The sequence below is a fragment of the Castor canadensis genome, chromosome 12 (genome assembly GCF_047511655.1).
Source record: "Castor canadensis chromosome 12, mCasCan1.hap1v2, whole genome shotgun sequence".
NCBI lineage: Eukaryota > Metazoa > Chordata > Mammalia > Rodentia > Castoridae > Castor > Castor canadensis.
Genome location: NC_133397.1, coordinates 81621871 through 81636105, shown reverse-complemented (window position 1 = coordinate 81636105; position 14235 = coordinate 81621871). Strand labels below are relative to the sequence as shown.

General features: G+C 39.1%; 1 protein-coding gene across 1 annotated transcript in view; it reads right to left on the bottom strand.

Annotated features, from left to right (window-relative positions):
- Nucleotides 1–14235, bottom strand: part of Acoxl (acyl-CoA oxidase like) — a 353884-nt gene that overhangs the window by 314247 nt on the left and 25402 nt on the right. The window contains exon 2 of the mRNA XM_074050254.1: nucleotides 13787–13883. Coding sequence (XP_073906355.1) covers nucleotides 13787–13883 — 97 coding nt within the window. The remainder of the gene's footprint in view (nucleotides 1–13786; nucleotides 13884–14235) is intronic.

The window sequence follows — 14235 nt, the reverse complement described above, 5'->3', positions numbered from 1 at the left end:
GATTGAGCAATGTGTTTTTCAGCTTCCAATTGTTTGCATTATTTTTACTGTTGTTTTTGTTGTTGAGTTCTAGTTTTAATGCATTGTGATCAGATAGAATGCATGGGATTATTTGTATTTTCTTATATTTGCTGAGGTTTGCTTAGTGCCCTAAGATATGATCAATTTTGGAGAAGGTTCCATGGGCTGCTGAGAAGAATGTATATTATGCAGAAGTTGAATGAAATATTCTGTACACATCAGCTAGGTTCATTTGATCTATAGTGTGATTTAGTTCTAGAATTTCTTTATTGATTTTTTATTTGGATGATCTATCTATTGGTGATAGGGAGATATTAAAGTCTCCCAATACCACTGGGTTGGAGTCTAGATATGCTTTTAGGTCCTTCAGAGTATGCTTGATGACACTGGGTGCACTGATGTTGGGTGCATATAGGTTGATAATTGTTATTTCCTTTTGGTGTATTTCACCTTTTATTAGTATGGAATGTCCTTCTTTGTCTCATTTGATCAATGTAGGTTTGAAGTCTACTTTGTCTGAGATAAGTAGGAGTATTGCTACTCCTGCCTGTTTTCGTGGACCATTGGCTTGGTAAATCTTCTTCCAGCCTTTCACCCAAAGCCAGTGCTTGTTTCTGTCAATGAGATGGGTCTCCTGTAAACAACATTTTGTTGGATATTCCTTTTTTAATCCAGTTTGCCAAACAGTGTCTTTTGATGGGGGGGTTAAGTCCATTAACATTCAGTGTTAGTATTGATGGGTATATTCCTGTCATTTAGTTGTTTTTGTTGTTTAAGGGTTTGATTGTGTGCAGCTGAATCAATGTTACTCTCCGATTCCTTGTCTTTTCTTTTCCTATGGTTTGGTATTGCCTGTCCTCTCATGGTTTTGTTTGCTTTCATTTTCTGTGTGCAGAATTCCTTGAAGAATCTTTTGTAGTGGTGGCTTGGTGGTCATATATTGTTTTAGTTTCTGCTTATCATGGAAGAATTTTATTCTTTTGTTTTGAATTTTCAGTTATCTCTTTTTAGTCTTATTAAAGATATATCCTTTGTTATAATGGCCTTCATCTTATTTTAGAAATAGAAGCAATCAGACTAAAAGGCACAAGTAAATGGACTTCAAGCCAAGGCTCTTGCCTTTGGGGTTAACCAGCCATGACCCATCTCCAAAAGATTTCAAGTCTGGTTACTTCTTATAGCTCCCATTATCATTTTGTGCCTGGATTATTGCAACAGTCTCACACCTGGCCTTCCTGCTTCCAGCCTGCCCCAAATATCAGACACTAAAAATTTTTATTAGTATCATTATTAAGGTAAAATTTGCATCCAGTGAAACACACACAGTTTAATTACATGAGTTCGGTCAATTATCTACCTGTGTAACTATCAAGCCAATCAATATGATCCTTCTCTCCCCCTAGCCAGTGTCCTCACACCCCTTTTCAATAGATCTCCACCCCTAACAGCAACCACTTTTTTCTTTTTGTTACCATCCATCATCAGCATTGCCTGTTCCTGAACTTACATATATGGAATCATATAGTGTATACTCTTTAGGGTCTGCTTTCATTCATGCAAATAAGGTATTCATGATGTCATATATATCAGTAGTTCACTCTTTTTAAAAAGTAGTTTCTATCTATGAATATTCCACAATTTGTTTAATGTACATCCCCAGATGAACACTGGAGTTCTTTTCAGTTTGGGGCTATTATGAGCAAAGGTGGTATAAACAACTAATATAAGTGTTTGTAGACATATGTGTCCACTTCTGTTTCAGAAATCCCTAGAAATGGAATTGGTAGGTTAAAGTGTAGACTTGCATTTAATTTTGTAAGGAATGGCCAAATGGTTATGCCATTTTACCCCCATCACCAACAATATAGGAGAGTTCTACTTTCTCTATATTCTCATCAGTGCTCTGTCTTTTCCATTTTTAGCTATTCTTGGGGGGGGGGTGAAGATATCTCATCCTGGTATAAAAATGTATTTCACAGATGACTAAATATACAAGTAAAGATACTAATACACTAAATGTGTAGTCATCTATCCTGAGCACATTTTCATATGCTGATTGGGCATTTGTAGATGTCTGACCAAGTCTTTTGCCCCATTTTTTAAAACGTGATTTGTCTTTTTATCATTGAGCTTTAGAGAGCTTTTTATATACTCTAGATACAAATCATTTATAACAAGATACAAATTTTTGTCAAATATGTGCATTGCAAATATTTTTTCCTACATTTTGCCAACATTATTTTCTTAATGATTTATCTTGATAAATAGCACTTCTTAATTTTTAAATGAAGATCAACTTATCACTGTTTTTGCTTATGCATGTTCAGTGTGGTTTTTGGGGGGTGGGGGGGTTGGAAGGATCCTCTGTAAGGAACCCCTGTCTATCCTACTATCCTAAAGTCAAAAGAACATTCTCCTTGTATAAATTTTATAATTTTAGAGTCTGTGTTAAGGTGTAAAATACACTTCAAAATTTTTTTTTGCAGTACTGGGGTTTGAACTCAGGGCCTTGTGTTTGTTAGGCAACACCTCAAATTATTTTTTATTATAGTGCTAGGTGGAGGTCAAGGTTAACTTTATTCCATACATTTATCTAGTTCTTCCAGCACTATTTTTAAAAAGATGTTTCTTTTCCTGTTGAATTGCCTTGGTAACACTGTCAACCGATTACATGTATGGGTTTTTTTCAGGGTTCTCTATATTGCTCTATTGATCTGTTCTCTTTCCTTATACCAATACCATATAATCTTGAGTAGCTTTATAATAAGACTTGAATTAATATAATGAGAGTCTGCCACCTTTGTCCTTTTTCAAAACTGTTTTATCTATTCCAGGTCCTTTGCATCTCCGTGTATGTTTGAAATCAACCTATAAATTGTGATGAAGGGATTATAACGTTTAAAAAATAAGCATCATGTCTCACCTCTTTCCTCACTCACTCTACCACAACCCAACCCCCCAATGAATGAGTTACCATCGCAAGAAAATCTAGGCCTCCCAGTGTAGCTTTCTCATTCCTTGGTGGTTCCTGGAACCAGAGAGGGCTGGGAACATTTGGTAGCATAAGCTAAACCACATACTTCTGCACTCCACAGGGACCTGGGACTACTCCAGGAAAGTGGAGCCCAATACTGATAAAAGCTGACATTCTCATGGCTCTATGTAGGGATAATTTTCATTTCACAACATTTTTGAAGCATTCTGACAAAATAGGATTTTCCAAATTCTTGGCCCAAATTTAATATCTCTTCACTTGGCAGCATATGCTTCCTACTAAATATTTAACTGCTTTGGAAATTTTTCTAAGTATAAACATAATCACAGAATTGATCAATATTGATAGCACATAGTAATTAATGTATGTTATTAACATTACCAACTGATGCATGAGCCTACTTTTTTGTTAGGTGAAAGTAAAGCATTTTACATTAACTTTAATGGAAACTAATGGTTGATTATAAGTTTTTACCCATGAACAAATATTGTTCCTTTTATTTGGATGGCCAAACAATCATATCAATGAGTGTTCATTCAACACTTCACATGTGCCCAAGTAGTGTCTGAACAACCTAACATGCATGATGCCTCTTGATCCTAACATGAATCCTTTGTGGTAAATGCTATCACCATCCACAATACACAGAGGAGGAAACTGAGATTTAGAGAAGCCAGAAACTTGCTCAAAGCTATATGCTCCTCAATGAAGGAGCCAAATATGGACTCTGGTCTGTCTGACTCCTGAATAAGAAACCTATAACCACTGCAAAATGGTGAGGAAATTTTTACTATGACTACCCCATTTGGGTTTTTAAAACAATATACAAACACATATATTGTTACACTGAAAAAAGACCAGATTGGCATACATAGGCCAATTTCCAGTAATGTTTGATGATGAGATTATGACTGTGTGTAGGTGTGTGCATTCCCTTATCTGTGATTTGAATTTTCCTGTAATGAACATGATTAATTCTCAGCATTTCTTCTTTGAGGGTTTGTCCCTCTTTATACAGTATCCATCTGTAAGTGACTTACTTATCCAAGCCTCTCGTATCAGTAGGAGGTAGAGAGGCAGATTTAGAACACAGATAAGAACCAAGCTAACCCCAGTGCCAGAAACCAGAAGAAACAGCACTGTGATATTTCAGGTCCAATGTGGCCCAGAAGTCATGGCCTCAGACGTGCTGCTGCTGCTAGCCAGCATAAATCCTAATCCTACCTTCTCCATCTTTATGACACTCCCTATATGCTTGGTGGTCCTGGTTTTTGATGGCTGAGCTCAGGTGCCGTGCTCAAGCCTCGCTTTGCCACATGGCAGGGAAGAAGCCACTAGAAACCACCAATGCTATCTACATTCCAAACATGTTTGGATGGTCCAAAAAGATAATACCTTGCCCCCACACCTTGAAGTCAGGATGGCCTATTCCCAATACTACCATTAGGCAGCTCCTCCCCACCCTATATAAACACATGAGGTCACCTTTGAGATCTTTGCAGCCTCCCATGGCCAGTGTCCACCCTGGCTTCCCAGGATGACTGCCTTTGCCAAGATTCCCTCACCTAGCCAGTTCTGCACTAGCCCTGGCCTAGCAGATCATGGATGCTTGGAAGACAGGGACTATCTCTAACTTATCTTGAGTTATGACATTCAATTCTTCCAGCCTCTGTTTTTTTCCCATCACAACAGGAAGATCATATGACCTAGAGTTTCACCATATACGGGTTGTGGAATTGAGCAAAACTGGTTTGAACCCTGCCTCTGTTTCTTTTACTACCTAATTTTAGATGGGTTACCTTTTATCTCTAAATATTAGCGCCCTAACCTATAGAATGGGGAATCACACGTTCTTTATTGATTTGCTAGGAGGATTTAATGGGATAATGTATGCAAAGTGCTTGACTGTCCTCTACTACTTGTGCCTGTCTGGTCCTTTCCAGCACCCACAGATTCAGTCCTTGGGCCTTCTCTCAGCATTCACACTGTGGAGATCCATCCAGTCTCATAGCTCTTACTTCATTTCTGTGCTCATTATTTCCCATACCTTGCCCCTAAACATCTCAAATTACTGGCTTTATCCAAAGATCAACTGCTGATTTTACCTCTAATCTCTTCCAGTCTTCCCACCTTCTAGTTGCTCAGGCCAAGCACCACATAATAATCTTTTTGTTCCTCTCCCTCATGACTAGCCATCTATCAGCAGATCCTACTGCTTTTACAGTAGGATTTCAGCAGAATCTTAATTCAGCCACTTCAACTACAGCCAAAAGATGGTCCTAGTCATTACCACCTCTCTCCTAGGTAACTACAAAATCCTCTCAACTCATTTCCTTGTTGGCCATCCTGCTTGTCACATAGTCTCAGTCCCAGCAGTCCTTTCAGAGGCTTCTCATTATATTCACTCTAAAGAAAATCAAACTCTTTCTAGGGTCTTTCATGATCTAGTAACCCATCATCTCCCTGGTTTGTCACCTTCTCTCTCCTCCTCACTCCCTCTGCTCATAATATGTGACCATGTTATCTAGTACACTCCCACTGCTTGGATGCTACTGCCCCAACCTCCACCCAATTCACTCCCTGACTCTCTTAGGCATATTCTTCAATATCAACTAATCATGAAGTTCTCTTGTCTGTCCCACCAACTCTCCTCAGCACTTTTACATGGCTTGATTTTAAAAAATAATAATTCAACATAAACTTTATTACTTCAACTATTTTAAATGTATATTTCTGTGGCATTATGTACACTCATTTTGTGCAACCATCATTATCATCCATCTCCAGAACTTTTTAATCTTTCTACATTGAAAATCCAAACCTCTTTAACAACTCTCCATTCTCCCTTCCCCCGGATCCTGGAAACCACCATTCTGTTCTCTGTCTCTGAGTTTGACTACTCTAGATACTTCACATAAATAGAATCACAAAGTAATTGACTTCTTGTAACTGGCTGATTTCACTTAAGCATAATGTCTTCGAGCCTCATCCACGTTGTAGCATATGTCAAATTTCCCTTCCTTTTTAAAGCTGAATATTTCATTGTACATATGTACCACATCTTGTTCATCCATTCATCTGCTAACAGACATTTGAGTTGTTTCCATTTTTAGCTATTGTGAGTAATGTTTTTTTTTTCAGGACTGGGTTTTGAACTAAGGGTCTGCTGGTTGCTAGGCAGGCACTCTTATTCCACTTGAGTCACTCCACCAGCCCAATAATGCTACTATTAACATAGGTATACACTACTTGACTTTCTACTTTCACATTTTTGTGGCATATGCCAAGAAGTAGAATTTCTGGATCATATGGTGTTTCTGTGCTTAGTTTTTGAAGGAAATTCCATACTGTCTTGCACAGAAGCTATGATAATTTCCCACTTTTACCTCAGTACCAGGAATCCATAAGGGTTCTAATTTCTTCACATTTTCTCCAATGGGTTTTGTCTTTTTATTTTATAGTAGCCATCCTAATGAATGTAAGGTGTATGTCATTGTGGTTTTGATTTCCATTTTCCTACTTATTAGTGATATTGGGCATCATTCCACGTATTTATTGCCCGTTTGTATATATCTTCATTAGAGAAAAGTCTCTTCAAGTCCTTTGGCTATTTTTAAATCTAGTTGTCTATTTTGTTGTTGTGGAGCTGTGGGAGTTCTTTATACATTATAGCTATCCATCCCATGTCATTCATACAATTTGCAAATATTTTCTCCCATTCCATGGATTATCTTTTCATTCTGATGATAGTGTCCTTTTGTCTTAGTCCATTTTGTGTTGCTATCACAGAATACTTGAGGCTGGGTAATTTGTAAAGAACAGAGATTTATTTTTTACAGACTAGTAAGTCCAAGGTTGAGGGGCTTAAATCTGGAAAGCATCTTCTGGCTGTATTGTCCCATGGTAGAAGGCAGAAGAACAAACGAACATGTTGGAGATAGGGGACAAACTCATCCTTTTGTCAGGAACCCACTCACATAACTAACCCACTCTCACAGTAGTGGCATTAATCCACTCATGAGGGCAGAGTCTTCATAATTAGTTACCTCTTAAAGATCCTACCTCTCAACACTGTTGCAATAGGCTGACGTTTCTAACACATGAATCTTGAGAGACATGTTCAAACACAGCACCTTTGATGCACAAAAGTTTTAAATTTTGATATAGGCAAATTCATTTTTAATAAATTTTTACAAATTTTTTTCTGAATTGTTTGTGATAAATATTACCTGTTTTTTAAGTGCTTTTCTTTTGGTATCAAGAAATCATTTCCAAAGGCCGTACTCAACCCAGTTAATTCAAGAACATTAAATAGCATACTATGATGAGAAATCCCAAAACAAAAACAAAAAAAAAGAAGAAATCATTTCCAAATCCAATTTCATGAAAACTTTCCCTGTGTTTTCTCCTAATAGTTTATTAATTTTAGCTCTTACATTTAGCTACTTAATACATATTGAGTTGATTTTGTATATGGTATGTAAGGTTCTAACTCATTCTTTTGCATGTGGATATCTGGTTACCCCAGCATTGCTTGTTCTCATTGAATAGTCTTGACACCCTTGTTGATAATCATTGATTATACATACAGGGCTCCTTTCTAATATCTCTCTATTCTATCCCATTGGTCTATATGACTGTCTTTATGTCAGTAGCAAACCACTTTAGTTATTGGAACTTTGGAGTAAGTTTTGAATTCAAGAAGTGCAAAACCTCCAAATTGTTCTACTTTTTTAAGATTGTTCTGTCTATCTGAGGTCCCTTGAAAATTTTCGAATGAAATTTAGGATGATTTTTTTCTACTTCTGCAAAAAAATCTCACTGAACATGTTGCTTTCTTTGGGTATTTTCAACATCTTAACAATATTAAGTCTTTTTAAGAATTAATTCTTTTTAATTTTAATTCTTTTTAAGAATTAAAGTGTCTCCTTTAATTCTTTCAGCAATATTTTATAGTTCTAAATGTATAAGTATTTCACCTCCTTGGTTAACTTATTTCTAAATATTTTATTCTTTTCGATGCTATTGTAAATAAAATTGCATCTTGTTTCCTTTCCATTATTTGTCATAGTACATGGAAATGCAAATTAGTTCTGCATATTGATTTTTATCCTGCTACTTTGCTGAATTCAGTGATTAATCCTAGCAAAATCTGCAGTATTATTAGGGTTTTCTATTTAAAAGACCATGTCACTTGCCAACAGAGACAATTTTACTTTTCTCCTTCCTAATTTACCATGTTTGATCATTATTTTTTTCTTTTGCAATACTGGGGTTTTAACTCAGGGCCTTGTGTGCTTGACAGGTACATGCTCTACAACTTGAGTCATACCCCCATCCCTTTTTGCTTTAGTTATTGTTCAGGTAGGGTCTCATGTTTTTTGCCCAGGGCTATCCTCTGACAGCCATCCTCCTATCTATGGCCTCCTCCATAGCTGGGATGAGAGGCATATGCCACCATGCCCAGCTTATTGATTGAGATGGAATCTCACCAACTTTTACCCAGGTTGGCCTTGAATTGTGATCCTTCCAGTCTCTACCTCCTCAGGACTGGGATTACAGATGTGAGATGGTGATATTGTTTATCACCATCTAACGCACCATAAATTTACTTGACTATTAGTTTATTGTATGTTTCCTCCCACACTAAAATGTAAGTTCCATAAAGACAAGTATTTTTTGCCTGCTTTCTTCACTGCTCTTTGAATGGTGCCTGGCTCATAGTAGGAACTCAATAAAAAATTATAAAATGAATGAATCACCTCACAGGGCATCTAGAAGGGACTTAGCAGACGGTAGCAAGAAATAATTGTTATTTTTTTATATAATATTTTACTGCAAGTATAATAATTAAGCTTTAAAATGAAAAGATTTTATTATGCAGAATGGTTTCAGTGTCAAAAATAAATAGCACCATAATTCCAGCTGCACTAGAGTCCTTGGCAGGCAACTCACTCCCTTTTCAAGTAATCCCTGTGGCCATCACAGATGACAACACAGTTCAGGAGCCAATCTATACAGAGAGACTTCTATAAACAGACCACTTCATCCTGTCATCTCTGCTCAAATCCTCCACAGTATCCCATGGGGCCAGGGCTGGCCTGGCCAGAGTGCTAGCCAAGTGGCCAACATCCAAGTTTGTGGAGCTGGAGTTGGGACAAAGACTCCTGCCAAAGGCAGCACAAGGAACAAGAGCCAGGGCAGGCTGTCACAGCCCACTAGGAAAAGCCTGGGTTCCAGGACAAACAGAAGCCAGAGGGCCAAGGATAGAGCCAAGGCCAGGGTGAGGTAGCCAAGAGCTCAGAATAAGAAGGTCATCCCAGTACTAGGATGGGGTGGGGAAGGTATATTCTGTCATGTTCTGCAGGACAAATGGGGTCTGATGCTGGTATTTAAATAGGGCAGGGCCCAGATGGGATGGACTGCTCTGGTGGACCTGTGGCAGGTAGGCATCCTCAGCTCTTGACATGTTCACTGCTTAGTTAATTTTCTGCAACACACCCACAATTTCCTGGAAAAGGCTGCTCATTTTCTCAGGGGATAATCAGGAAAACAACCATTTCCCCATTCCCAAATGACTTCTAAGGTAAAGTGAACTTAGAATATTTCAGATCTAATCTCCCACTTGGTATCTCTCTAAATATAAAAACAAAAGCACCCAAAACTGAGATTATTTAAAATTCTGATCAAAGTAATAGAAAATTATTATAAATATAATTGTAAAGTCACAATCTTTTGCTAATTTCCCTCCAAGCTGCTGAAATTGGTCTTCCAGAGAAAACCATGGATGATTTAGATCAGTGATCCTCAAACATTATGGTTCCTGGACCCCTTTAAACTTAAAAACTACATAGGATTCCAAAGAACTTTTCTTTATGTAGATTAAATCTAGAAATTTGCCATATTAGTAATTAAAACTGAGAATTTTGTTATTTATTCATTTTTAAGTGACAATAGTAAACCCATTACATTTCATACTTTTTATGAAAAATAACCATAATATCCAAAACAAACAAAAAAATCTGTGGGAAGAATGGCATTGTTTTGTAAATTGTTTTACTATCTGGCCTAATTTAACATAGTTGGGGGTTGATGGAGAAAGGGGAGTAGGGTGGAGGGCAGGGGGGAGAGGTGGCCCAAACAATATATATACATATGAATAAATGTATAAACAATTTTTTAAAAGATAGTTAGACTTTCACATCTACTTTTATACTCAATTAGCTGTGATAATTTTGTTTTGGTTGAAGTTTATGATGAAAATCCAGTGTCACACACATGTACTCAGACTTGTACTTCTCAGGTAGCACCTGAAAGCATCTTAGGGATACCCAGGAGGAAGTACTCAGATCATACTTGATTTAGGCATGATGGTGCTACCATGCCATCCACCTATATGAATCATGGGGATGAGGAGGAGGGGTGACAGGTTGTGGCAGCAGGGATGGATGCTTCACTGTCCAGTTGACCAAGTTGGTCAAGCCTGACCCCAACTGCCTGCTTCCTGGGAGAAGGAAATGTTGATGTGGAATGTTCCTCTGAGCCAACCCTGAACCATGATTGATGGATCATGTGCTAAATGAGAACAATTTGGAGGAGACAGTACTGAGTGTTGGGAAAGAAATACAGAGCAACAGTATTCAACCCACACGTGTACCAGATCACCTGGTAGAGTTAAATGCTATTTCTGTTGGCCTGAAAAAAATCCTAGACAGCAAGTCAGGCATGGTGGCACATGTCTGTTATCTCAGGTACTCAGGAGACACAGGCAGGAGGATTGCAATTGAGGGCAGCCTGGGCAAAGTTAGGGAGACCCTATCTCAAAAGAAAAATACAAAACAAAAGGGCTGAGGGCTTGATTCAAGTCATTAAAGTGCTTGCCTAGAATGTGCAAGGCCCTGGGTTCATCTCCAGCACCACAGTTGTGGTCAGGGGAGGTCCAGACTGCAGAATTTTTTTAATACTCCATAGCTGATTGTAGTGTGCAGCCAGGGATGAGCATCACCAGATTGAAGGAGACTCAGTTAACTGGCTATCTGAGCCTGGATTCATGTTCTACTAGTTACATATACAACTCACTAGTTGTATAACTAACCTCAGGCCATTACTAAGTTTACTTACCTGTAAAATGGGAACACCTTGAGAATATTCAGCAAATATTCAACATGATCATCCATTTAAAGTTCTTGGCACTGAAGCTGATACAAAATATATATGCAGTACATTTGAGCAGTCATTCTTTGTTATGAAAATTGGTGTGGACCATCCACTCCTTTTCAGCTTCCAGGATTAAGTGTCTCTGAAAACGCTGTCCCCTACACAGGACAAGACTTCCCAGGAAGGAGTCACAGCTCCTGCTTCAGTGCTGCCACAAAACACACAAACAAGCTGAGTCTTCTGTCTCTTCCTTTGGACAGAGGGAGTCAGCGATTCCTCTACCCAGGACCCAATCCTGGAGTCCTTGGCTGAGGTGCACAAAGGTGATGCCACTAGCAACAGGTGAAGGAAGTGCCACTACTGAGTGCAATGATGGTGTTCACATTGCTGTGTGTCATGTGTGTGTGCGTGTGTGTGTGCGCGCGCACTCTGCAGTTTGTCCTAGATAATGCTATTTCTCCTTTAAGATTATTGGAACATCTCATCTTACAGAGATGGTGGAGAGGAAAACACAGAGTGGAAATTGTTTAATGGCTTATTCTTGGCCTGTGAACTGTCCATGGAGACCTGGAACGATGAGGCTCCCTCCTCATTTGCGCTTGAGAACATCATCATTACACATTACACATTGCACTCTGCCTCTGAGCTCATCGGCTCACCCACAAAAGTTAACAGCAATATGGAGTGGGGGCCAAGGAAAGATGGAAGGGCCTGGCATGCTCTCTGAATGGTCAGGACAGCCACGACTCAATATTTTTATTAAGCGGCAGGATGAATCATGTAACACTTCTAGAATTACTGGACGTTTGTGGACAGCTCCTCCAGCTGCTTATGGAGTGGAATTTGAGAGCCTTCAAATACAGATGGGCTGCCAAGTCTCATGACATCCGCCCAGCAAGATGAGCCTGCTGCACTGACATCCAGTTTGATTTCATTCAGGCTCGTTGGCTTTGAAAATTCACAAAGAGGTAAAGAGGTGCCAAATAGGTCACCTAGGTGAGATCCTAGGCAGGATTGTCTAGGTGAGATCCTAGGCAGGATTGTCTAGGGCCAATCCTGTGCCTTGTGGAGGAGTTATTTCTAATTATCCAGGACAGAAAATTGTCCAGACTGCCGAAGGCCACTAAGGGAGTCACAAAAACAGGAAGATAATTGGATCCAGGGCTCAACATACTTCATTAGGAGGTTAATCCTTTAGATTCAGCAGGTTGGTCAGCAATTAGCAAGCCTCATTAAAGGATCCTCTCTCCTTGTATCAGGGTCCTGAGTATTGACAGTAGTTTAAGTCATAGACATACTGAGTTGATTAAGACAGCAGAAGGTTGGCCTCCTGCCAAAAGTCCACTTTCCCATCAGCCCCATGATGAATGCGTGTACAGGTTGGACCCTGATAAAGTGGTTGGAAGCCAAGAAGATTGGGTTTTTTGGCTTTGTTTGTATTCACAACTCTAAATGTATATCATAGAGACATACAATTTGCTAGTTTGAAAATCTTAACCAAACTAATTGGCATGAAATTATTTTTTAGACTTTGTAAGCATTTCACTTTATGATGGGGAAGTTTTCTTTTACCAACTGAACATCTTTGTACATGCTCTCCATTGAAGGCTAGTGCTGTGGTACCCTCGTCAGCTTCCAGGTGAATAATACTTTGGCTTTCCAAATTCACAAAGAGGTAAAGAGGTGCCAAACAGGTCACCTAGGCGGGATCCTAGGCAGGATTGTCTAGGGCCAATCCTGTGCCTGGAATTCCTTCCTGAGAAGATGTTGAGTTCTGCTCTTATCTCCTCAGGATCAACCAAAGGATAGAGTAGGAGGGATCTATTCTCCCAGCTCTGGCCTACATTCCACAGAGAAAGATGCTTCCCAGGACTAAGAGGACCCCATCCTTCAATCATCAGACTCTCTCTCAGACCCCACTGAGCAGAAGGGTTGGACTCACTGCAGAATGGGATCAGCTGTCAGCCATCTCCCAAACCACCAGTCTACCCTAGTTCAGACCTGTCCCCTAGGGGCTCCCCAGGAGGTACAGAAATGAACATAGATTTAAACTTGGCTAGAATATATAGCTCCTAATGCTAATATCATGAAGGAAACCTCCAATCACAGAATCTCAGCCTGTCTTTCTTTCCTTCTTTATCATGATGCTAATGACTAAAATAATATCAGCAAATTTAGAATGGCAATTTTTAGACAAACAAGACTCATAAACTTTGGACAGGTCTAAAACGCCTTTAAAGGTCTTTAAAATGAGTTATTTCTATTTCTCAGCAATTTATGCCTAAAGTTATAATGGTTTTGTGAAAAAATACTTCACTACTTCTGCCAATTCTCCTTTTCCCTAGCCTGTGAGTTGAAGAAGTGAACATGGTCCAGGGGAAGGGAGTCAATTAAGTTAACAGGGAGCAAACTGAAAGAGGAGCTGAAGAAGACATTCCCCTGTACAATAGCTGTATGTTTTGTTGTTTTGTGGACAAAACAATCTCTCTCTCTCTCTCTCTCTCTCTCTCTCTCTCTCTCTCTCTCTCACACACACACACACACACACACACACACACATACACACACACAAACACACACACACGACCCTATGGAAATAACAATGACACTTACCAGTTCCTGCAATGCACGTTTTAACAGAGGGAGACCCAAGGTAAAATTCACTCTCTGAACCGTCAATGCTCTCATTTCATCCAGATTTAAATCGTACCTGTGCAGAACACATATCACATAAGCATTAAGACAATGAGTTATTGGTGATCAAGGAAACAGATGTCCTGGCTGTAACTCTTGTTTGACTATGTATGTAACACATATATGCTCAATACATGGGGTCAACTGGAAAGAGAAAAGGAAGGATTTTCTAATAATTCTACTTAAAACAAGATTGCAGCTTTTCCTCCTTTATAGAGCTTTAAAGATTGCAGACATTTTCATTTTCTGAGACAGCCCAAGTAAGGGCAGAATATGTGGAGATGGAAGAAAGACAGCAAACTGTGTGGTACAAGGGGTAGACTATGGTGGCCATGAGGAGGGTTGCTCAGAGATGCTATGGACAGACC